This window comes from Nycticebus coucang, chromosome 18, assembly GCF_027406575.1.
Source record: "Nycticebus coucang isolate mNycCou1 chromosome 18, mNycCou1.pri, whole genome shotgun sequence".
Lineage (NCBI taxonomy): Eukaryota > Metazoa > Chordata > Mammalia > Primates > Lorisidae > Nycticebus > Nycticebus coucang.
In genome coordinates this window covers 10,876,176-10,901,294 of record NC_069797.1, presented here as the reverse complement: position 1 = coordinate 10,901,294, position 25,119 = coordinate 10,876,176, and the positions used below count along the sequence as shown (strand labels likewise).

The 25,119-nt window shown below is 46.3% G+C and overlaps 2 protein-coding genes across 4 annotated transcripts in view; both read left to right on the top strand.

Moving 5' to 3' along the window:
* Window positions 1-9,004, top strand: part of LOC128569911 (multidrug and toxin extrusion protein 1-like) — a 44,957-nt gene extending 35,953 nt beyond the window's left edge. For 2 of the 3 annotated variants that reach the window (XM_053568607.1, XM_053568606.1), the window contains 2 exons: window positions 5,367-5,445; window positions 8,078-9,004. In XM_053568607.1, the coding sequence (XP_053424582.1) occupies window positions 5,367-5,445; window positions 8,078-8,304 (306 nt within the window). In that variant the 3' untranslated portion in view covers window positions 8,305-9,004. Of the gene's footprint in view, window positions 1-5,366; window positions 5,446-8,077 lie in introns of those variants that run through there. The other variant, XR_008375482.1, reaches the window with a different exon arrangement.
* Window positions 9,005-24,759: 15,755 nt separating this feature from the next.
* The window catches only part of LOC128569907 (multidrug and toxin extrusion protein 2-like), a 59,320-nt gene continuing 58,960 nt past the window's right edge, over window positions 24,760-25,119 (top strand). Inside the window, exon 1 of the mRNA XM_053568601.1 lies at window positions 24,760-25,074. Within this exon, the coding sequence (XP_053424576.1) occupies window positions 24,874-25,074 (201 nt within the window). The 5' untranslated portion in view covers window positions 24,760-24,873. The remainder of the gene's footprint in view (window positions 25,075-25,119) is intronic.

Here is a 25,119-nt window from a genome sequence, read left to right as displayed (position 1 = left end):
TTGAAAAAAAGCAATTTACGAATTATTGGGATTTCCGAGAATGATGAAGTGGCCTCGAAGGGCACAGAGGCCCTTCTGCATGAAATTATGAAAGAAAATTTTCCAGACATGCCTAGAGAATCTGAAATTCAGATAGCAGACAGCTTCAGAACCCCAGCACGATTCAACCCCAATAAGTCATCCCCCAGACATATCATAATTAGCTTCACTAAAGTTAACATGAAAGAGAAGATTCTCAAAGCAGCCCAGTGAAAGAAAACTATTACGTACAAAGGTAAGAATATTAGAATAACTGCAGATCTCTCTGCTGAAACTTTTCAAGCCAGAAGAGGGTGGTCATCAACTTTTAATCTCCTAAAGCAAAAAAACTTTCAACCCAGGATCTTGTATCCAGCTAAACTGAGTTTCATCTATGATGGAGAAATTAAATACTTCAATGACATTCATATGTTGAAAAAATTTGCCATAAGTAAACCAGCTCTTCAGGATATTCTCAGACCTATCCTCCACAATGACCAACCCAATCCTATACCACAAAAGTAAACTCACTCAGAAACTTCGGATCAAACTCCAACTTCCACACTGGCGAAAGGATTAAAAATGTCCACTGGACCTTTGAAAAACTCGATACCCAAAATTCCACCAGACTTATCAATACTCTCCATCAATGTGAATGGCTTAAACTGTCCTCTAAAGAGGCATAGGTTAGCTGACTGGATACAAAAACTCAAGCCAGATATTTGTTGCATACAAGAGTCACATCTTAACTTAAAAGACAAATACAGACTCAGGGTGAAAGGATGGTCATCCATATTTCAGGCAAATGGTAATCAGAAAAAAGCAGGTGTTGCAATTTTATTTGCAGATACAGTAGGCTTTAAACCATCAAAAGTAAGGAAGGACAAGAATGGTCACTTCATATTTGTTAAGGGTAATACTCAACATGATGAGATCTCAATTATTAATATCTATGCACCCAACCAGAATGCACCTCAATTTATAAGAGAAACTCTAACAGACATGAGTAACTTGATTTCCTCCAGCTCCATAATCGTCAGAGATTTCAACACTCCTTTGGCAGTGTTGGATCCTCCAACAAGAAGCTGAGCAAAGAAATCTTAGATTTAAACCTAACCATCCAATATTTAGATTTAGCAGACATCTACAGAACATTTCATCCCAACAAAACTGAATACACATACTTCTCATCAGCCCACGGAACTTACTCCAAAATTGACCACATTTTAGGTCACAAGTCTAACCTCAGTAAATTTAAAGGAATAGAAATTATTCCATGCATCTTCTCGGACCATCATGGAATAAAACTTGAATTGAGTAACAACAGGAATCTGCATACTCATACAAAAACATGGAAGTTAAATAACCTTATGCTGAATGATAGCTGGGTCAGAGATGAGATTAAGAAAGAAATAGCCAATTTTTTGGAACAAAACGACAATGAAGACACAAACTATCAGAACCTCTGGGACACCGCTAAGGCAGTTCTAAGAGAGAAATTTATAGCACTGCAAGCCTTCCTCAAGAGAACGGAAAGAGAGGAAGTTAACAACTTACTGGGACATCTCAAGCAACTGGAAAAGGAAGAACATTCCAACCCCAAACCCAGTAGAAGAAAAGAAATAACCAAAATTAGAGCAGAATTAAATGAAATTGAAAACAGAAGAATAATACAACAGATCAATAAATCAAAAAGCTGGTTTTTTGAAAAGGTCAATAAAATAGATAAACCTCTGGCCAACCTAATCAGAAAAAAAAAGAGTAAAATCTCTAATATCATCAATCAGAAACAACAAAGATGAAATAACAACAGACTCATCAGAAATCCAAAAAATCCTTAATGAATATTACAAAAAACTTTATTCTCAGAAATATGAAAATCTGAAGGAAATTGACCAATACTTGGAAGCACGCCACCTTCCAAGACTTAACCAGAATCAAGTGGAAATGTTGAACAGACCCATATCAAGTTCAGAAATAGCATCAACTATACAAAACCTCCCTAAAAAGGAAAGCCCGGGACCAGATGGTTTCACGTCAGAATTCTACCAAACCTTTAAACAGGAATTAGTACCTATATTACTCAACCTGTTCCAAAATGTAGAAAAAGAAGGAAGACTACCCAACACGTTCTACGAAGCAAACATCACCCTGATCCCCAAACCAGGAAAAGACCCAACAAGAAAAGAAAATTATAGACCAATATCACTAATGAATATAAATGCAAAAATATTCAACAAGATCCTAACAAACAGAATCCAGCAACACATCAAACAAATTATACATCATGACCAAGTTGGTTTTATCCCAGGGTGTCAAGGCTGGTTCAATATACGTAAATCTATAAATGTAATTCAGCACATAAACAAATTAAAAAACAAAGACCATATGATTCTCTCAATTGATGCAGAAAAAGCTTTCGATAATATCCAGCATCCCTTCATGATCAGAACACTCAAGAAAATTGGTCTAGAAGGGACTTTTCTTAAACTGACAGAGGCCATCTACAGCAAACCCACAGCCAATATCATATTGAATGGAGTTAAATTGGAATCATTTCCACTCAGATCAGGAACCAGACAAGGCTGCCCATTGTCTCCATTGCTTTTCAACATTGTAATGGAAGTTTTAGCCACCGCAATTAGGGAAGAAAAGGCGATCAAGGGTATCCATATAGGGTCAGAAGAGATCAAACTTTCGCTCTTCGCAGATGATATGATTGTGTATCTGGAAAACACTAGGGACTCTACTACAAAACTCCTAGAAGTGATCAAGGAATACAGCAGCGTCTCAGGTTACAAAATCAACATCCATAAATCGGTAGCCTTTATATACACCAACAACAGTCAAGTTGAAAAAGCAGTTAAGGACTCTATCCCATTCACAGTAGTGCCAAAGAAGATGAAATATTTGGGAATTTACCTAACAAAAGACGTAAAAGATCTCTATAAAGAGAACTATGTAACTCTAAGAAAAGAAATAGCTGAAAATGTTAACAAATGGAAAAACATACCGCTCATGGCTGGGAAGAATCAACATTGTCAAAATGTCCATACTACCCAAAGCAATATATAATTTCAACGCACTCCCTATTAAAGCTCCACTGTCATATTTTAAAGATCTTGCAAAAACAATACTTCGTTTTATATGGAATCAGAAAAAACCTCGAATAGCCAAGACATTACTCAGAAATAAAAACAAAACAGGAGGAATCACACTACCAGACCTCAGACTTTACTACAAATCGATAGTGATCAAAACAGCATGGTATTGGCACAAAAACAGAGAAGTAGATATCTGGAACAGAATAGAGAACCAAGAGATGAATCCAGCTACTTACCGCTATTTGATTTTTGACAAGCCAATTAAAAACATTCAGTGGGGAAAAGATTCCCTATTTAACAAATGGTGCTGGGTGAACTGGCTGGCAACCTGCAGAAGACTGAAATTGGACCCACACCTTTCACCATTAACTAAGATAGACTCTCATTGGATTAAAGATTTAAACTTAAGACATGAAACTATAAAAATACTAGAGGAGAATGTAGGGGAAACCCTTGAAGAAATTGGTCTGGGTGAGTATTTCATGAGGAGAACCCCCCGGGCAATTGAAGCAGCTTCAAAAATACACTACTGGGACTTGATCAAACTAAAAAGCTTCTGCACAGCTAAGAACACTGTAAGTAAAGCAAGCAAACAGCCCTCAGAATGGGAGAAGATATTTGCAGGGTATATCTCTGACAAAGGTTTAATAACCAGAATCCACAGAGAACTCAAACGCATCAGCAAGAAAAAAACAAGGGATCCCATCGCAGGCTGGGCAAGGGATTTGAAGAGAAATTTCTCTGAAGAAGACAGGCACACGGCCTTCAGACATATGAAAAAATGCTCATCATCTTTAATCATCAGAGAAATGCAAATCAAAACTACTTTGAGATATCATCTAACTCCACTGAGACTAGCCTATATCACAAAATCTCAAGACCGGAGATGTTGGCGTGGATGCGGAGAAAAGGGAACACTTCTGCACTGCTGCTGGGAATGCAAATTAATACATTCCTTTTGGAAAGATATATGGAGAACAATCAGAGATCTAAAAATAGATCTGCCATTCAATCCTGTAATCCCTCTGCTGGGCATATACCCAGAAGACCAAAAATCACAACACAACAAAGATATTTGTACCAGAATGTTTATTGCAGCCCAATTCATAATTGCTAAGTCATGGAAAAAGCCCAAATGCCCATCGATCCATGAATGGATTAATAAATTGTGGTATATGCACACCATGGAATACTATGCAGCCTTAAAGAAAGATGGAGACTTTACCTCTTTCATGTTTACATGGATGGAGCTGGAACATATTCTTCTTAGTAAAGTATCTCAAGAATGGAAGAAAAAGTACCCAATGTACTCAGCCCTACTATGAAACTAATTTGGGGCTCTCACATGAAAGCTATAACCCAGTTACAACCTAACAATAGAGGGAAGTGGGAAAGGGAGGGGGGGTGGTGGGTAGAGGGAGGGGGATCGGTGGGATCACACCTGTGGTGCATCTTACAGGGGTATTTACGAAACTTGGTAAATGTAGAATGTAAATGTTTTGACACAGTAACTGAGATAACGCTGGAAAGGCTATGTTAACCATTGTGATAAAAATGTGTCAAATGGTCTATGAAGCGAGTGCATGATGCCCCATGATCATATCAATGTATACAGTTATGATTTAATAAAAAAAAAAAAAAAAAGAGACTTGTGGGCATTGCTCTCTTCAGCTTTCCAGGGTCAATATGGAGTCTGAAAAAAGAGACAAAAAGAAAAAAGAGAAAAAAGAGGTGAAATAGAGGGTGGCACCTGTGGCTCAGTTGGTAAGGGGCCAGCACCATATACTAAGGGTGGCGGGTTCAAACCCGGCCCCAGCCAAACTGCAACCAAAAAATAGCTGGGCGTTGTGGCGGGCGCCTGTAGTCCCAGCTACTCAGGAGGCTGAGGCAAGAGAATCGCCTAGGAGTTGGAGGTTGCTGTGAGCTGTGTGAGGCCACAGCACTCTACCGAGGGCCATAAAGTGAGACTCTGTCTCTACAAAAAAAAAAAAAAGAGGTGAAAGAGAAAATTCTAAATGGTCTTGGTGCTTGTCTTCCTCATCCTGAATTGTTCCCATTCAACACCTTGCCCAACCCTCACTGACCCCATTCCAATCTTTATGAAAGATGGTTTCTTACCTGTGAACTAAAGAAGATTCAGGTACACATGCCAATGTGGGCTTTTCCTAGAGGGGGCAGCCTTTGTGAAATATCTAGTTAACACTATTGTAAAGCATGTGGACTTACTTTGGTTTCATTTTCTAGGCTCAAGTACATGCCAACTTGAAAGTAAATGTGGCTGAGAACAGGAACTCTGCTCTTTCTCCAGATGCGCCGTGCCCAGGTACGACAGGCATCCTTGCTCATGGCCAAGCCTGTCCAAGTGGGAGTGGGGGTGGCTGCCTCTGGGACACAGCCAGGCTTGCTGCTGAAAGACTTGGGGCAGGACCCCCGACTCTGCCCTGAGCTCTGACGACCCCCCAATCAACCGCAAGAGACGGCGCTTGATGCAAAACGCAAGAGGATTTTATTCCAGCATGCTGGGACTTGACTCACAACTCTTTTAGGAGCCGAGAAGTCAAGCCCTGAACAGCAGTTTTTACAAGCTTATAAAGGCAAAAACCATAAAGTAGGGAGGGGCAGCAGACATAGCAGGGGCTTTAGGGAGGGGTAGCAGATATAGGGGCTTTTCCAGATAAGAAGAACTCTGGTTCATTACTCATCTATCTTAAGACAAGATCAGCAGTCAAACATTTGCTTAGTTTTTTTCTTTCAGAACTAGTTACCGGTTATCTGCTTCAGCTCAGGGCTATTTCCTAGGACAGTTACAAAAGGTCACATTCTTATGGTAGGGGGGAGGGGTGCTGCTACATATCTGGTCCCCCTCCCCCTTTGGATTTGGTAGTACTTTCGTTCACTGCCATGAGCTCCCATTTAAATAGGGCAATATTGGGTAGCGCCTGTGGCTCAGTGAGTAGGGCACCAGCCCCATATACTGAGGGTGGCGGGTTCAAACCCAGCCCCTGCGGAACTGCAACCAAAAAATAGCCGGGCGTTGTGGCGGGCGCCTGTAGTCCCAGCAGTTTGGGAGGCTGAGGCAGGAGAATCGCAAAAGCCCAAGAACTGGAGGTTGCTGTTAGTCCTGTGACATCATGGCACTCTACCAAGGGTGGTAAAGTGAGACTCTGTCTCTACAAAAAATAAATAAATAAATAAATAAATAGGGCAATATGTAGCCGGTCATTGAGGCGGGCGCAGTTAGTCCCAGTTACTCTGGAGGCTGAGGAAAGAGAATCGCCTAAGCCCAAGAGTTAGAGGTTGCCATGAGCTGTGATGCCACAACACTCTACCGAGGGGGATGAAGTGAGATTCTGTCTCTAAATAAAGCAGTATAGTTCTGAGGCAAATGATACAGTCAAGGAACTCAATTCTGGGTCACTTCAAGCTTGTTCGCTTTAATTCTATACATAGCACATTGCTATGGATGACCACAAGGTCCCTAATTCCTCTGCTAACTCAGTGGCACTTCTACAAGCCTTCCACAGGCATTTCTGACACTTGGGTATCTGGTGCTTCCCAGAGTTGTGGTGAGGTCTTGGAAACTGATCATTTGTGTGTTTGTTTCCATGAAGTCCCTGCTGTCCATCAAACAGACACCTGTACACTTTAAACAGGTTCTTGGGTCTGACACAATTGCTCACACTTGTAATCCTAGCACTCCGGGAGGCCAAGGCTAGAGGATCACTTGAGCTCAGGAGTTCAAGACCAACCTAAGCAAGAGCAAGACCCCATCTCTACTAAAAATTGAAAATGAGCCAGGTGTTATAGTGGGTGCCTGTAGTCCCAGCTACTTGGGAGGCTGAGACAGGAGGATTGCTGTGAGTTAAAATGATGCAGCCACACTCTACTCAGGCCGATGGAGTGAGACTCTGTCTCAAAAAACCCACATACACACATAAAACCAAACAGTTTCTTGCTTGGGCCATTAATTCTGACGGTCATCATACAAATATGCTCATGTCTTTGTCTTCTGTCAGTTGAGTAACTGCTTGGTGTTCTGGGCCCTTGAGGCAGTTGGTCATGCACTCACAGTTATGTCTGGGTCCTTTGTGATTTAAACCCTTTGATGTCATGGAATGGCTACCCTGCAGTCAGTGGTCAATGCCGTGGCTCCCGCCGGGTTGCTTGATGTTGTCTCAACTCCTGTGAGACAACAGGACAGCTCCTGTCTGGTTGTCTTGGGTGTGTTCCAGACTTTATATTTGAAAATTGTTTGTAGAAAATAATTTGAGGGCTCAGCTCCCATAGCGCAGTGAGTAGGGTGCCAGCCACATACACTGAAGCTGGTGGGTTTGAGCCCGGCCCAGGCCTGCTAAACAACAATGACAACTGCAACTAAAAAATAGCTGGGCATTGTGGCAGGCACCTGTAGTCCCAGCTACTCGGGAGGCACAGGCAAGAGAATCACTTAAGCCCAAGAGTTTGGGGTTGGGCCATTACATTTGCTGAAAATGAATCGTCTATAGGCAATTTGCTGGGACTATAGGCACTGGCCATACAACACCTAGCTAGTTTTTTCTATTTTCACTAGAAACGGAGTCTTACTCTTGCTCAGGCTGGTCTTGAACTCCTGAGCTCAAGCAATCCATCTGCCTCAGCTTCTAAGAGTGCTGGAATTACAGGTGTAAGCCACTGCACTGAGCCCTCCCCGTGAATCTTAACTGAGAGAGCTAACATATTTCTGTATCTCTTGGGAAAACCCCCTGGAGCTCCCAAGCCAACAACAGTAGGATCGCCCAGTGTATGTGAGGGAGTGAATGGAGAGGCCCTCTGAGACGGGATTTCTTCTATGTATTTACTGTAGCAACTGCTTCCTGAATTAACTTTCTCCCAACTATTAGCACATCTGCATCACCTTTTATACCAAAGGGAAAAAATTCCTTTAATCTGCTAACTGAATTCCTTTTTTCTCTCAGGGGGCCCTGAAAACCATGAAGGAATTTTAATGGAAGATGTTGGGAAAAAAGGCCAGATTCAGTGGGATCAGCAGATGCACCAAGAAGAACCTTTGCCAGTCCATCCACAGGACAGCACTAGGTTGTCTGGAAAACAGCTGGTGATGCGGCGAGGGCTCTTCCTCCTGGGAGTTATTTTAATCTTGCTGCTGGGGATTTTTGTGAAATTATATGTCAGAATTCAGTGACATGACAAGAGAGAAAGAAAGTCACTTCCAATCGTACTTTTGAGCTTACAAACAAATAGGCCCAGTAGTGACGATTCATTTTCAGCAAACGTAATTCAGCTATGCCATAGACTTGAAGAATTGGGAATTCAAAGATATATTTTTCTTGTAACCTCACCACCACGAGTCCACTTGCTCCAGGCTTCTTGGGATTGGCTCCAGTCATGGTCCACAAATTTGGCTCAGAATAAACCCCTTCAAATTAAAAAAAAAAAAAAAAAGATATATTTTTCTAATGAAGAAAAGGAACTAAGGTAAAAGTATATTCTGTGAGAGGTTAAGGACTGAAAATGAGAGATTATTCCAAGACATGAACGAAGGCAATCCAAGTCCAGGCTCTGTGTGGGAGCATGGCCTGTATTCACTTGGTGAGGAGCAGGCTGAATATGAAAAAGAAATCAGCATGTAGGTTAAAGTGGAGGAGAATATAAGAGTTTGGAGGGGTAGGGATTGGTGCATTCATTCCTTCTTGGGCGGGATGTTTCTATTTGGGTGAGTCCCTACATTAGACCCTATCATCCTGATATTTTTTTTAGAGACAGTCTCACTTTGTTGCCCTTGGTAGATTGCTGGGGCATCACAGCTCACAGCAACCTCCAGCTCTTGGGCTTAGGCCATTCTCTTGCCTCAGCCTCCTGAGTAGCTGGGACTACAGGTGCCTGCCACAACACCTGGCTATTTTTTTTTTTTTTTTTTGAGATAGAGCCTCAAGCTGTTGCCCTGCGTAGAGTGCTGTGGCATCACAGCTCACAACAACCTGCAACTCCTGGGCTTAAGCGATTCTCCCCAAGTAACTGGGACCACAGGCGCCCAACACAATTCCCGGCCATTTTTTTGGTTGCAGCCGTCATTGTTTGGAGGCCGGGCTGGATTCAAACCTGCCAGCTCAGGTATATGTGTCTGGTGCCTTAGCTGCCTGAGCCACAGGTGCCGAGCATTTTATTTTTTTTTTTATTTGAGACAGAACCTCAAGCTGTTGCCCTGGGTAGAGTGCTGTGGCATCACAGCTCATGGCAACCTCCAACTCCTGGGCTTAAGCGATTCTCTTGCCTCAGCCTCCCAAGTAGCTGGGACTACAGGCGCCTGCCACAGTGCCCGGCTATTTTTTGGTTGTAGTTGTCATTGTTGTTCAGCAGGCCCAGGCTGGATTCAAACCTGCCAGCTCTGGTATATGTGGCTGGCACCTTGGCCGCTTGAGCTATAGGCACAGAGCCCAGCTGTTTTTTTGTTGCAGTTTGGCCAGGGCTGAGTTTGAACCCGCCACCCTCGGTATATGGGGCCATTGCCCTACTCACTGAGCCACAGGCACCACCCCATCCTGATCTTTTTAGTCTATTATAAGGAGGCAGAGTGGGGTGCCTGTAGCTCAGTGATTAAGTCAGTGGCGACATGCACTGGGGCTGGTGAGTTTGAACTGGGCCTGGCCCTTCTAATAAAAAAAAAAAAAAAAAACAGCTGAGCATTGTGGCAGGTGCCTATAGTCCCAGCTACTAGGGAGGCTGAGGCAAGAGAATCACTTGAACCCAAGAGTTTGAGGTTGCTGTGAGCTATGACGCTATGGCACTCTACCGAGGGCAACAAAGTAAGACTGTCTCAACAACAAAAAAAAGATAAGGAAGCAGAGTGATGGGAGTGTTCTCTTTGACTGCTTCCTGCAGATTGAGGGTTGGTGTGGGCTGCCTATAAGGAAAAAAAAAGGGTGGGGGAAGGGAGTGGTACAGGAACACTCTTGGGTCTTTGGTCTGAACTGGTTGATATCCAGGTAGGGCAAAGATATGAGTGGTTGTTTTTTGGGGTGACTTCCCAAATTAGAAGATGAGGTGGAGGACTACTGGTCCAAAACTGAGAATGACAAAGATCATAATTAGTGGCCCTAAAATAGGAAATAACCAAGGAGGCCAGGAGTCAAATGAGGACCAGGGATTAGATGATTCAAGATCTGTTTGTCTCTGTTTATTTCGTTCTTGGAGTTCATTTACTTTGTCCATGATTATTCCTGACTGAGTAGGAATAATCTTTGTTCACAAAGAAACAACATTCCTTTTCCACAAAACCTCATGTGCCGGCTCGGCACCGGTAGCTCAGCAGTTAGAGCACCAGCCACATAAACCAAAGGTGGTGGGTTCAAACCCAGCCCGGGCCTGCCAAACAACAGTGGCAATTATAACAAAAAAATAGCCGGGCTTTGTGGTGGGTGCCAAAGTCCCAGCTACTTGGAAGGCTGAGGCAAGAGAATCTCTTAAGTCCAAGAGTTTGAGGTTGCTGTGAACTGTGACACTGTGGCACTCCGAGGGCAACATAGTGAGACGCTGTCTCAAAAAAAAAAAAAAAACCAACCCAAAACAAAAAACAACTCATGTGCCTCCTTTTTCTGCTTTGATTAAATCTGAGGTTCAGTGATTTTGAAGGACTATTGCAGCTAAAGAATTAATTTGGGATTGTAGGGTGACTAAAGAGTCTGCTACTTTTTCCATGTCTTCATTAAGGTCTAGGGAGAGTTGGTGGTAAAGTGAGTTGATGTACTGATGCCTGCAATGCCCAGGCCAAGTCCAGCCACTATGCCTGTTCCCAGGAGTACAGGGAGGAAGGCGGCTCTTTTCTTGAAGTAAGGGGATGAGTCAGGACCTGAGTTAGGGAGAGTCATTCACAAATGAGACTTGGCGGGTAAGGAAAACTCAAGTGCAAAGACTGGAGTGGTTAGCATACAGGCACCAAAAGAAGGAGCGGCCGCAGAGGAAAAATATTCCCGAGAGGCACAGGAGGAGCCAGATAAGGGAAAAGTTGAGTTGAGGGAACAAAGATCAGGTTTTATAAACCCTACAGAGTCTCCTGTACTGGTGAGATTGAAGCTGGTTAAATTAGGGTAGGCTAGGGGTGGGAAGCCCATGATTATGGGGCCAAACAGAGCTGTGTTCTTGTCTTTTCTTTTTTCTTTCTTTCTTTTCTTCTTCTTTTTTTTTGAGACAGAATCTCACTATGTGCCCTCTGTAGAGTGTAGTAGCATCACAGCTCACAGCAACCTCTAACTCTTGGGCTTAAGCGATTCTCTTGCCTCAGCCTCCCAAGTACTACAAGCGCCCACCACAATGCCTGGCTATTTTTTTGTTGCAGTTTTCATTGTTGTTCATCAAGTCCACCTGCCTTGGTATATATGGCTGGGCCCCAACCACTGAGCCATGGGCACCGACCCAGAGCTGTGTTATTTTCTGCTAGCATGGAAGTTATATGTGTCAGGTACGGGTATGGGATTGAAAAGATTTTGGTATGGAGAAAGGCACATCCAGCACCCTGAGGGGGAGAGGAGAGAGAAAGAGTTCAGGGCAGCTGAGAAGGAGGTGTTTATTTATTTATTTTTTTGTAGAGACAGAGTCACACTTTATGGCCCTCAGTAGAGTACCATGGCATCACACAGCTCACAACAACCTCCAACTCCTGGGCTTAAGCGATTCTCTTGCCTCAGCCTCCCGAGTAGCTGGGACTACAGGCGCCCACCACAACGCCCAGCTATTTTTTTTTTTTTTTGGTTGCAGTTCAGCCGGGGCCGGGTTTGAACCTGCCACCCTCCGTATATGGGGCCCGTGCCTTACTGACTGAGCCACAGGCACCGCCAGAGAAGGAGGTGTTTAAAAGCTGGGGAATAGGAAGTATTGTAGGTCTTGCAGGACAGTGGACTCTAATCCTTTATAAGATGGAGGGGTTATGCTGGAATGTTACACATTTATGGGGAAGTGTTTTCTTTGGGGATCCTGCTGACTTTTAAGTTTGTAGGGGATAGTACTTGGGATTTCCAGTGGGGGGTCTTCCAGTGCTGGAAGTTTTTCTGTAGGACACAGATGTATTCGGGATTGGTGGATCCAGACTGGGGGTCTAAGAGGCGAATGGCCATGGGGGTGCTGTAGAGAACGGCGTGAGGGCCTGTCCAGGGAGGGGATAGCATCCTTCCAGGCAAGGGAGATTTGAGGAAAACTTGTCCTGCCAATTGGTCTCTGACTTTCTCTGCTGAGGGTGGGGGTAGGAGCTCATTCATTGTTTTTCTAGTTTGTCCCTGGTTTCCTGAAGGATGGGAAAATAGTTTCCCATGATGGGGTCTGGAGGGAGTCCAGGGCCCGGAATAATCATTCTGCTGTACATTATTTCAAAAGGGCTGTAAAAGAGGAGTTTCTGAGGGGTAGAGCGAATGTGGAGTAAAGTGATGGGGAGGAGCTTAATCCAATTTTGTTTGTGCTGGAGTACTAATTTGGTGAGATGTTGGTTTAAGGATGTTGTTCATTTCATGTTGTCCCTGATGATTGGGGCCTATAAGGCACACGTAAGTGCCACTGGACTCCTAGGGCTTGTGAGGTTTGGGAGGAGGTCTGGCTAATGAAAGCTGGGCTGGGGCGGCACCTGTCACTCAGTGAGTAGGGTACCGGCCCCATATACCGAGGGTGGCAGGTTCAAACCCGGCCCCGGCCAAACTGCAACAAAAAAATAGCTGAGCATTTTGGTGGGCTCCTATAGTCCCAGCTACTCGAGAGGCTGAGGCAAGTGAATCTCCTAAGCCCAAGAGCTGGAGGTTTCTGTGAACTGTGATGCCACAGCACTACCAAGGGCGACAAACTGAGACTCTGTCTCTAAAAATAAAGAGAAAAGTGGGCTATTATCACTCTGAATGGAGTTGGGGAGGCCGAATCTAGGAATAATGTGGTGGAGGAGGGTGGAGACAACTTCATGGGTTTTCGTGCCTGTTGTGGGGAAGGCTTTGACTCACCCTGAGAAGGTATTGACCCAAACCAATATAGTGTATACATACATATATATATATATATATATATATATACATATAAGGATGTATACACATACTAGAGAGCCGTGGCATAAAAACTCACAGCAACCTCCAGCTTCTGGGCTTAGGCAATTCTCTTGCCTCAGCCTCCCAAGTAGCTGGGACTGGAGGCACCTGCCACAATGCCTGGCTATTTTTTGTTGTAGTTTGGCCGGGGCTGGGTTCAAACCCACCACCCTCAGTATATGGGGCTGGCGCCCTACCCAGTGAGCCACAGGCACTACCAAGAAGAAGTTTGTATTTTCATACAGTAGGCATGTGGGTGAAGTCGATCTGCCAGTCTTATCCAGGGTTTGGGCCCAGGCCTGATGTGTAGAAAAAGGGGGTGTTTTTATGGCTCCCTGGGGGTGAGGCCTGGGTGCAGATTATGCAAGACTGGGTTATCTGTTTTAAAAGGAAAGATAGTTGTGGGTCAGACAGGAACAGAGGAAGAAGGGTGTGAAGAGCCCTGAAGCCAATGTGAAGGCTATTGTGGAGGGAAGAGAGGATATTCTGTGCTCGGGAGGAAGGAAGAATAAACTTTCCCTGTTGTAGGAACCATCCTCCCTGTGTGAGAAGGTGCCAGTCATTGTCCTGTTCCTAGCTTGTATATACCGGAGAAAATTTATCAAAGGACAAGTACTGGCCTTCTGGGGTGGGGGGTGGTGTAAGGGCTCTGAGCTGTTCCTTTGACTTCTATTCAGTTTTTTGGTTGCCTTTAGAAATTGGATCTGTTTTATTCTGGTGGCCTTTACAGTGGATGATGCTGCTTCCTTGGGGTTGTGCCTGCATTCGGGAGGATTTAATGAGTGTGGCGTTGACGATAGAGGAGCCTCCAGTGGTAACGAATCCTCTTTCTTGCCATGTGGCTGTGTGGTGATAGACTGTGTGGAAAGTATACTTAGAATCTGTGTATATGTTTTTTGTTTTTTTTTTTTGTACAGACAGAGTCTCACTTTATGGCCCTCGCAACCTCCAACACCTGGGCTTAAGCGATTCTCTTGCCTCAGCCTCCCGAGTAGCTGGGACTACAGGTGCCCGCCACAACGCCCAGCTACTTTTGGTTGCAGTTTGGCCGGGGCCGGGTTTGAACCCGCCACCCTCGGTATATGGGGCCGGCGCCTTACTGACTGAGCTACAGGCGCTGCCCAGAATCTGTGTTTATGTTAATGGAGCAGCCTCCTGTAAGTTGTAAGGCTTTAGTGAGAGCTAAGAGTTCCACCTGCTGTGAGGAGTGTCAGGGCAGAGTAGTAGAGGCGATCATGCAGGAAGAAGACAAAATAGCAAAGCCTGCCTTGGCCATGGAGTGGGCAGTGGGCTTAGAAGAACTGCCGTCTATAAACCAGGGGTCTTTGGGGTCAGGTAAGGGAAGGAGGAGGATGTTGGGGAAAAGGGTGCAGAGTTACTATGACTAAAGGCCAGCAATCATGGAATGCAGTCTGGGAAGTGTCAGGGTCATGTGAGTGGAGAGCGGCCAATGGAGATGAGGGGTTATATGTTGGGCCAGGAAGAAAGTGGAAGTCTGGGTTTTCTATAAAGAGGATTAGGAGCTGGAGTAAATGAGGTGCTGAAGGTAAAGATGGTAAGTATTGGTGTTTTAAAAGGGATGGAATGTTAGGAGGGGTAAGTAGATATGGGGGAGCGTGGCAGGTAAGTTTCTGGGCCTCCAGGAAAAGGAGGGATATGGCTGCCACTGCTCAGAGGCAAGGGGGCCAGCCAAGGGCTGTGAACTCTGTCTGTTTTGAGAGGAATGCTATTGGGAGGTGGTTATTGTGAGGTTTCTATGTTAGGACCCCTACTACACATCCTTGGTAGGCAGAATGGATACAGAGGGTCAGGGAGATGGAGGATGCATGGGATGAGAGGACTGTAGGGAGTGACAAGACCAAAGTCTGTACGGGTCTAGGAGGTTGGTGGGGGACCTTTAGCAGCAGTGTATAGAGGTTTAGCCAAGGCCACGAAATTGGGAATCCAGGCTCTAAAATATCCTAGCACTCCCAGGAAGGAGAGAAGGTCATTTTTGTTCAGGGATGGGGTAAGGAGAAGATGGCCTGAACGCAATCATCAGGGATGAGTTTTTCTCATTCCTGTAAGAGAATGCCGAGGTTTTGGACAGAGGGAGAGGTTAACTGGGCTTTGGAAGGGGACACTCCATACTTTCTGGGGGTGAAGAAGGAGAGTAAGTGAATGGGGTCTTGCTAGGAGGCAGTGGGGGCGGGGCTATATAAGAGAAGGTCATCTATGTACTGAAGAACTGTGGAATTTTTCGGTAAAGTTAACTGCTGGAGATCAGCCTGAAATGCCTGACCAAAGTAATGAGAACTGTCTCTAAATCCTTGTGGGAGAACTGTCCAGGTGAGTTGTTGGCTGGTGGAGGAATCAGGGTCGGTCCAGGTGAAGTCAAAGAGGGGTTGGGAGAGCTCCAGGATGGGGATGGTAAAAAAGGCGTCTTTGAGATCTGAAACTGTGTAGTGGGAGGTATTGGAAGGAATGGTAGATCGGAGGATATAGGGATTAGGGACTACTGGGTGAATAGGCTGAACAATTTCATTGATGGCCCATAAGTCTTGCACTAACCAATACGAACCATCGGGGTTTTTTACAGGAAGAATGGGAGTCTTATAGGGGGAGTTAGTAGGTTGAGAATACCGGCCAACAGGAGTTTGAGGATAAGTGGTTAAGGCCCCTGATGGCTGCTGTGGGGATTGGGGATTGTTTAAGGGAAGGATATGAATGTTGGGGTTGGAGGGCAATGAGAACGGGTGAATGATGGGAGGCTATAGAAGGAAGAGCTGTATCCCACACAGTGGGGACTAGGGGGACGTCGGATTGAAAGAACAGAGAGGGTGTAGGGGAGGGGTTAGAGAGGAGCAGGATGGGTACTGAGAGGTGGGAGCTGGTGGGAATCGTCAGGGTTGCTTGTAATCTTGAGCGGATATCTCTGCCTAGTAGGGAATGCTGCATGAAGGAATGATGAGGAATGAATGTGAAAAATAGTGTCCAGAAAGTGAGCACCACAAGGGTGGGGTAGCGTGAGGATATAGCAAATTGCCATCAATACCCACCACTGAGATCTCTGGTTATTGTACAGGAAACTTATAATATGGCAATGTAGAGTAGGTGGCCCCCATATCAGAAAAGAGATCAGCTTACCTTCCACTAGCAAAGACACCTGGAGTTCAGCCCTCATGATTGTCTAAGGTGCCTGCTGACTCTCTAGGGACCATCATTCTTCAGTGGCTTAAGCCCAAGAGGTCGAGGAATTCAACCAGCTCCCAAGAGTGACTGCAAACTAGATCCTCAGAAAGACCTGGGCAGTCAGACTTCCAGTGAGGGTTGACATGGCTTAGGCAAGGGGGGAAGTTTGGATTTGGGCACTCCTTGGCCCAGTGGCCAGATAGCCCTCACTTGAGCACTATGAAGCACAGTCCCAGAGGAGGTTTTCTTTTCCTTGACTGCCCAGAGAAGTTTCAAGAAGTAGCCAGGGTTTGTCTTATGGTAGAAGCCAATAATTGGAGCTCTAAGAGATGCTGCTGGTTAAAGGCCTCTTCTGGGTTGTTAAAGACCTTGAAGGCCAGGTCATGAGATCTTGTTGATGAGGGCGAGAGATTTTTGGAATTGTTTCCAGATATCAAGTACGACTGAGAGATAAAATGCATGTTGATAATGAGTCCGCCCTCATTTCTGTCTGGCAATAGAGTGGCATTGGGCAGGATTTTCATCCTGTTTCTCAGTTATTTCTTTTAATTTGTCATAATTGATGGCCTTACAGGCTGCTTTTTTTTAGTTTCTCTAAGAGACGCTGGACCAGGTAGTTACAGAGGCAGACCCCAGACATGTTAGTTTGGTAATTCCAATTGGGGTCTTGATGGGGGATGGCCCTAGTGCCCTCCAGCTGGGTGTGGTCTGTCCCCTATAGATCTTCAGCATGAACCTGGCCTGGGCCCAGACCTGCTCCCTCTCCTCTGAAGTTAGGGCAGAGGTGAGGATGACACATAAATCATGCCAGGTCAGATCATATGATGGGGTTAGATATCTAAATTCGTAAGAGTATTTTGATTTGAGGATTTGAGGAGAACAAATGTAGTTTCTGACTTATGTGGAACAGTCTGAGAGAGAAAAGCGTACATGAACCCTGACTTCTGTTCCCACAGCCTCTTGGAGGGGTTATAGGGGTTATGGTGGTCTGGAAGTAGAAGGTCCAAAGGTGTGGTCAGATCTAGTCCGAGGTGGGGAAGTAGGGTCTGCTGTCTTTCCTTTCCCACCACCCAGGGATGCCATCTTTTCTATTTTGCCCAAGTGTGGCAGTAGGCAGGTGTGGGGCAATGGAGAGCAGGGGAATGGGTGGAATTTTGCTGATATGGAGGAGATTGAGGGTGGGGGTGTTGTGGAGGAGCAGAAAGGGGGACAGTTGTCTGTTGGGTCAAAGAAAGAAAATGGATATTCAGGGGGCTCAGGGAGGGCTGGTTTGGCCCATGCAAGGAAAATTTGAGAGGGTTCACAAGACGAACAAAGAAAGAATGTTTCGGAGGAGGAAGGCCTGGATGTGAGGGATTTCCATTTGCCCAGTTTCTGACAGTGATTGTCAAGGTTAGTGAGGATGAAAAGGTCAAAGGTGCCATTTTTAAGCCACTGTGAGCCATTGTCTAGTTTGTACATAGGCCAAGCAGTGTTACAGAAAAAGATGAGACGTTTAGGTGTAAGATCAGGATAAAGGTGCAGAGGCTTGAGGTGAGTTAAGAGGCAGCTTAAAGGTGAAGAAGGGGGGCCGGGCGTTGTGGCGAGCGCCTGTAGTCCCAGCTACTGGGGAGGCTGAGGCAAGAGAATCGCTTAAGCCCAGGAGTTGGAGGTTGCTGTGAGCTGTGTGAGGCCACGGCACTCTACCGAGGGCCATAAAGTGAGACTCTGTCTCTACAAAAAAAAAAGAAGAAGGGGGAATCCATGAGTGAGCAGTTCCCATATCGGAAACTGGAGGTAGAAAATAAATGAGGTTAAAGCAAGGATGTAAAAGGAACTTACAAGGGGGAGGAGGATGTAAGTGGCTGAGGCTGGGGTGAGGAGGTTACTGGGCCTCCCTGAAGGACCTTTAACCAGCCAGAAAAGAGTGGTCAAGGCCCACAGGAGGGTATCCCTGAAGGGGTCTTTCAGAAACTTGCCCTGTTCCCGTAGGTTGGTTTTGCTGAAAAGATCAACTCACAGTTATGGTAGATTAATAAGAGAAAGGTTTATTTCCAAATACCATGCAAATGGGGGGGAACCACAAGAATGATTTCCCAAAGTCTCAAGAGATAGTGGCTTTTAAAGATGCCTTTTAGAAGGGAGCGGGGAGAGTGGGGAAAGTGTACGTGCAGAATTTGGTTGCTAGAGGGAATGTGTGTTGATGGGTGGAAACAGATTGATTTGCAGATTAACCTGAGACAGGTCTCATGCTTCATATGACCTTCAGATGACCAGGTCTATGTGATAAGGAGTCCAGCAGCCCCACTTCTGATTCTAAATCAGGTTACTCAGGTTTTATAGAGGAGAGGCTGGTCCTTTCTAATCAAAAATGGCCTTTTCACTGAAAATATTCTTTATACCAAGGAATCATATTTTGGGGTAAGATTTGCTTAGCTCCTTCATTCCCAGGCACGAGGCACTGAACGGGTGAGTCTGACTGGCAGGGCTTAGTCTGTGACTGGCACCGGATTTAGGAGGCACAGACTTATCAGAGTTTTTTGGCCCAGAGTGGAGAAAGAGAAGAGAAAAAAAATTGCTCAGAGAAGAGTTATGTATGAATACTTAAGAGGCCTAGAAATGGAGAAAGAGGGAGAGAGCAGTTGGAGTTGGGAAAGGGAAGAGAAGTTAAAAAAAAGCTCAGTAAAGAGTTCTAGACAAATGCTCACCTCACTATTTAATGAATGAATTCTGGGGAGGTAGGGGTCAGAGGGGTTCCCCCCTTTTCCCTTCATGTTGTCATAACAAGATTCTGTCTAGCTGAGGGTGGGTCCCACGGGGGGTATCTCAGCCTCCCAAGAGGGCTTCTCCCTGTCCCAGGTTCTCAGCACCAAAATGAGAGGTTAAGGACCAAAGATGAAAGATTATTCCGAGACGTGAAGAAAGGAATTGGGAGTCCAGGATCTGCATGGGAAATGTGGCCTTTATGTCACGCAGGTGCAAACAGGGTGAATCCGAAAAAGACGTCAGCATGTGGGTTAAGGTGGATGGGAATACAAGAGTTTGGAGGGGTAGGGATTGGCATATTCATTCCTTCCTGGGTGGGTCCCTACATTTGGCCCTATCATTCTGGCTGAAGACAATGTCTGAAGGATGACATTTAAATAGTAATTCGTGTACCACTGCGTTGGCCAAGAACCACTGTTACTGACTGACTGCATTGACCTATGGCCTTGATATTTCTTCTGCTCATTGTTTTTTTTTAGAGACAGAGTCTCACTTTATGGCCCTCAGTAGAGTGCCGTGGCCTCACACAGCTCACAGCAACTTCCAACTCCTGGGCTTAAGCGATTCTCTTGCCTCAGCCTCCCGAGTAGCTGGGACTACAGGCGCCCGCCACAACGCCCGGCTATTTTTTGGTTGCAGTTTGGCGGGGGCCGGGTTTGAACCTGCCACCCTTGGTATATGGGGCCAGCACCTTACCGACTGAGCCACAGGCGCTGCCCTGCTCATTGTTTTTTTTTTTAAGACACAAACCAATAAACTGGGACCTTAAGGATCCTTACTATCTGAATTAATTAAAATATATTTTACAATATAATTTTCCATATGTTTTAGATTATTATTCCCTGAGCAAAGGACATTTGTCAATCTTCATTTGCAGTCTAGATCTCAGGCCCTGTGGCCACCTGGAAAATTGCTGGGAAGTCTTTGGAGCTGTGAAAATGCTGTAGGGATCATGGCGAAACCTGCCCTTTTCCCTTGGTTGGTTTGCTGAGAGATCAACTCATAATTTTGGTAGATTAATAAGAGAACGGCTTATTTCCAAATACCATGCTCATAGGGGGAACACCAAGAATGATTTCCCAAAGTCTCAGTGATGGTCAGGGGCTTTCATAGATCCCCAGAAGGGAGGGGGGAGAGTGTGGAAAGTATAGGTACAGTGGGCTCAGTGCCCGTACTCGGTGGTTAGGGCACCAGCCGCATACCCCAGTGCTGGTGGGTTTGAACCCAGTCCAGGCCTGCTAAAAACAACAACAACAACAACAATGACAACTACAACAAAAAAATACCTGGGTGTTATGGCAGGTGCCTGTAGTCCAGCTTCTTCGGAAGCTGAGGCAAGAAAATTGCTTAGGCCCAAGAGTTTGAGGTTGCTATGAGCTGTGACACCTCGGCACTCTACTGAGGGTGACATAGTGAGACTCTGTCAAAAAAAATAAAAGAAATAAGGGGCAGCGCCTGTGGCTTAAAGGAGTAGGGTGCTGGCCCCATATGCCAGAGGTGGCGGGTTCTAACCCAGCCCTGGCCAAAAACTGCAAAAACAAAAACAAACAAAAAAGAAATAAGTGTAGGTGCAGCAAGTGTTTGCTAGGGGAGTGTGAGGATGAGTGGAAACAGATTGATTTATAAACTAACCTGAGAGACAGGTATTGTGCTTCAAATGACTTTTCAGCATGTAAAAAGGAAGTCAGCAGCCCCTTTTGATTCCCAATCAGGTTTTATGTAGAAAGAGGAAAGGCCTTTTTCAATGTGTCCTCATCATGAATGGTCTTTAATTCAAAATATTCTTTATACCAAACAGTCATATTTTGCGGCAAAATTTCCTTAGCTACTTCAATGCAAACAAGAACCTGCTGATTGTCAGGGGACAAAGTTTTTTTTGTAGAGACAGAGTCTCACTGTACTGCCCTCGGTAGAGTGCCGTGGCGTCACATGGCTCACAGCAACCTCTAACTCTTGGGCTTACACGATTCTCTTGCCTCAGCCTCCCGAGCAGCTGGGACTACAGGCGCCCGCCACAACACCCGGCTAGGGACAAAGTTTTAACAAAGCTTTAGATTAAGTAGGGACCCTACTTCAGTAAGCCTCCCGTTGGCTAAGTATACTGTTTAGCAAGGTGCAGTGTACACTAAGTATGCCCAGTGCTGTGAAAGTTGATCATTCCAGTTGGGTCATCTTGTATACCTAACTAATACAAAGTCAAGAAGCCACAGGAGTGGGTGGGTAGGTGAGAGCTATCAGGACACACAGTATTGCTTTAAACTGCAAACGTGAGAACTGCGACCAGTTTTCTCTGCTGAAATAACTTGCTGCAACTCTAGGATTGCAGTGTGCCAGCTCCCAAGAACGTTACCAGTGCCATCTGATGGGTGTGGAATGCTCAGATGGTGCTGCTCTTGGGTCAAGAAAAGAATTTCTCTAGGCCAAAATTAGGATTTAAAAGTATAAATTTATTTCATGACTGGGCGCGGTGGCTTATGCCTGTAATCCTAGCACTTGGGTGGCTGAGGCAGGTGGATCGCCTTGTTGCAGGAAAACGAGGCCCAACAGAAAGAGCACCCAAACACCATGTTTATTAGAAGAGGGGCTTTATTTCCGCTGGTGGAGCAAACTGCATAGAAGAATTCGAAGTGGCCACACTCCCTGACTGGTTTGGTCTTTCCCTTTTTATCTCTAGTCAGAAAGTTCCAACCCACAGGTACCTTTCTATTGGTCAGTTTGAATCAAGCGGGAAAAGCTGTTCCAGCCCCCACAGAACTATAGGATTACACAGAAGCAGAAATTTCCAGGTCCCAGGAAGTTAAGTTTACAAAATCCTAACAGCTGAGTCACCATGGAGAGGACCCTGCAGGTGTACCCTTGAAGTCTCCAGAGAAGACCTCTTTTCTCCTAGACCTCACCCTTCCTGGGTATCCTTGCTCAGCCTGAGCTCACAGGTTCCAGACCAGCCTGAGCCAGAGCGAGACCCCATCTCTAAAAATAGCCAGGTGTTGTGGCGGGCTCCTGTAGTCCCAGCTACTCAGGAGGCTGAGGCAAGAGAATCACTTGAGCCCAGGAGTTTGAGGTTGCTGTGAGCTATGATGCCACGGCACCCTACCAAGAGTGACAAAGTGAGACTGTTTCAAAAAAAGAAAAGAAAGGGGAAGAGTGTGAGTTAGAGATGAGAGAAGAGAGCAGAGACTGACAGAAAGAAAGATGAGGTGGGAGGGAGGGAGAGAAGGGTACCATCCCAAAGAAAGGGAGAACACCAGCACTGAGGTCCAGTGGGAAGCCAAATCTGAGGTGTGTGGCGGGGAGGTAACTGCAACTGAATTTACAAGGTGTTGTGAATGTGAATGCTGTGTCCAGTTTTTTTCTCAGAAAGGTTGAAGACAGACATTATTCCAGGTGTTTGCAATTCTGAGGCCTAATTGTTTATATTCCATTGTTTGTTAGTCCAGGACACTCAGAGATCACTTGAAGCTTAAAGGAACAAATTCTAAAAGACAAAGGAGCTGGGGAACTGGAAAGAGAATTTACATTTCCTTTTGGTCTGTTGAATCCCTCAATGGTTTGTGAAATCAGAAATCCTGACAGTGGAGGGCTGCTGGCAAGACAAAGAAAGTAGGCAGATTTAAAAACTATGCATTATTAATTCTTTTTTATTATTTCACTATAAAGGTTGATCATCCTTATACCAATGAACTTTCTCAGAGAGCCAATACATCGTAACCATTATGTTAGATAGCTAGAAATCTGGCTCTCCTAGGGAAAAAGGACAAGAGTGGGTCCCCAGCCCCCATCTCCCTTAATCCTATCTGTGATCGCTGGGGAGGAGGATACATTCCATCAACCTACTACCCAGAGTTCAGTGTCCAACTGCAGGAGGAGGTAGGAGATTCTCTAGTCCAAGGGCTTAGCCCCAGGGACAATAAGTCCTGAAGGTGACTGAGAATGCCTTTAAGACTATCGTTAGTTTAAATCTACATTGCCGTCCACACCCTCCCCCACGGGCTCTCCGAGAGGCTTCTGGGAAGTCCACGTGTGCAGAATTCTGGTTCCAAGGTGACCTCTCCACCTTGAGGTAGGCCTGATCCTGACATAAAACAGAAGCACCACCTTAACACAGGCCTCTTTGCCAAAACATCAGGGTTAACAATAGGGTTGACAGTTGCCCGTCTATGGCCAATATATCTTGCTCTGTAAGCCTGTTTTTTTTTTGTTTGTTTGTTTGTTTTTTGCAGTTTTTGGCCGGGGCTGGGTTTGAACCTGCAACCTCTGGCATATGGGGCTGGCACCCTACTCCTTTGAGCCACAGGTGCCGCCCCAAGCCTGTTTTTTTACTTCCTCAACAACCTTCGTTTCAGGCTTGGGGTGTCTGGCTAGTTTTGGCCAAGAGTACCTCTAAGAACCAAGGACACAGACAGCTTCCTGAAATTCAGACATTCTTAGGGTGCAGGCAGCCTGCAGAAAGCCCGACAATAACATTTTCTTTTTTATAAAATCTCCAATCTCCTGTGTTCTTGAGGCCCACCCCAAAGACCTGCGTGTATGCCCTGAATTGCAATTTTCTTCCCAAAATGTTACATTGAGATATTCAGCTGTACACATTGTATTTTGACTTCTACAGCATGAGGGTGGATACAAGGTCTGAGAAATAGTCTTTGCCCTGAAAGAACAAGATAAGAACACCCAATTGCTGATTTTGGTGAAGGCCACTTTAAGGCATTTCCATGGCGGGGGGGAGGAGGAGAGGGCATAAATTAAATCTTCTTTTATTTATTTATTTATTTATTTATTTTGAGACGGAGTCTCATTTTGTTGCCCTCAGTACAGTGCCGTGGCGTCACAGCTCACAGCAACCTCAAACTCGTGGGCTCAAGCCATTCTCTTGCCTCAGCCTCCCAAGTAGTTGGGACTACAGGCTCCTGCCACAACGCCCGGCTATTTTTAGAGACCGGGTCTGGCTCTGGCTCTGGTTCGGCTGGTCTAGAACCGTGAGCTCAGGCGATCCATCTGCCAGGGCCTCCCAAGTGCTGGGATTAGAGGCGTGAACCACCGCGCTGGGCCAATTAAATCTCTTTCTCCAGGGAGGCCGCTAAAGGCTTGGGCTGGCTGCCCATGTGGCCTATAAGATTGAGCCTGGGGGCAGGACACAGTCCCCCAAGCTTAGGAGGGAAGCCCTCAAATCCTCTCCTCATTCCCTGCCACCCTGGACGTCCCCAGCTTTCCAGAGGTTTTTCACACTCCCTACCCTTCCTCTAGCCAGGTAGGAATCCCAAGCATAACGAAGTTCCTTCAGCCACCAGTCCCAAATAGTTGCAGCCCTCGAGCCTGGAAACCCTGGGAGCGCCCCCCCCAACCTAGGAGGAAATACCTGAACACCCCCTAAACCCAGGCCAGGAACAAGCCAGACAAGTGCTCTGCGGGGCGGGGGTGAGGTTGGGACCACCTCTATCCTCTCTGCCCACCCTGCACACTTTTGCTTTTCTGACCTACAAAGTCTCCTTATAAAAAAAAAAAACACCATTTTATCCCAGAATGACCCCGACGAGGCGTCCGCCCCCAGCCCACGAAGACCCCACGTCTCCTGCCACCCGGGTCCCTCCGAGCACCGCCCCCAGCTTCTGAATGCGGTGTCGGTTGGAGGGGGCGCATTTGGGGCGGGGGCAAGGGCGGGCGGGGGCGGCCTGGGGGCCGTCGGCGGGTGGGGCCAGGCCTCAGCCGCCTCCCCCTCCGCCTCCGCCTCCGCCTCCGCCACCGCCTTGCACTCCAGACCCAGCCACTGAACCCCTCCCGGCGCCAGCATGGAGACCCCGGCGGTCGCCGTCGCCCATGCCAAGCCCCCAGCTGCTGCCCCAGACAGCCCGGGCGCCGCCGCCCTCGAGCAGTCCCCGGAGCGGCCCCGCGGCCCCGGCTGGCTGGGCGGCCTGCGGAGTCTGCGGGCCGCGCTGCCCCCAAACTTTCGGCGGGAGGCGGTGGAGCTGGCGGCTCTTGCGGGCCCCGTGGTGAGTGCGGCGCTCCCTGTGCCCCCCGACGGCCCTGCAGCGCTC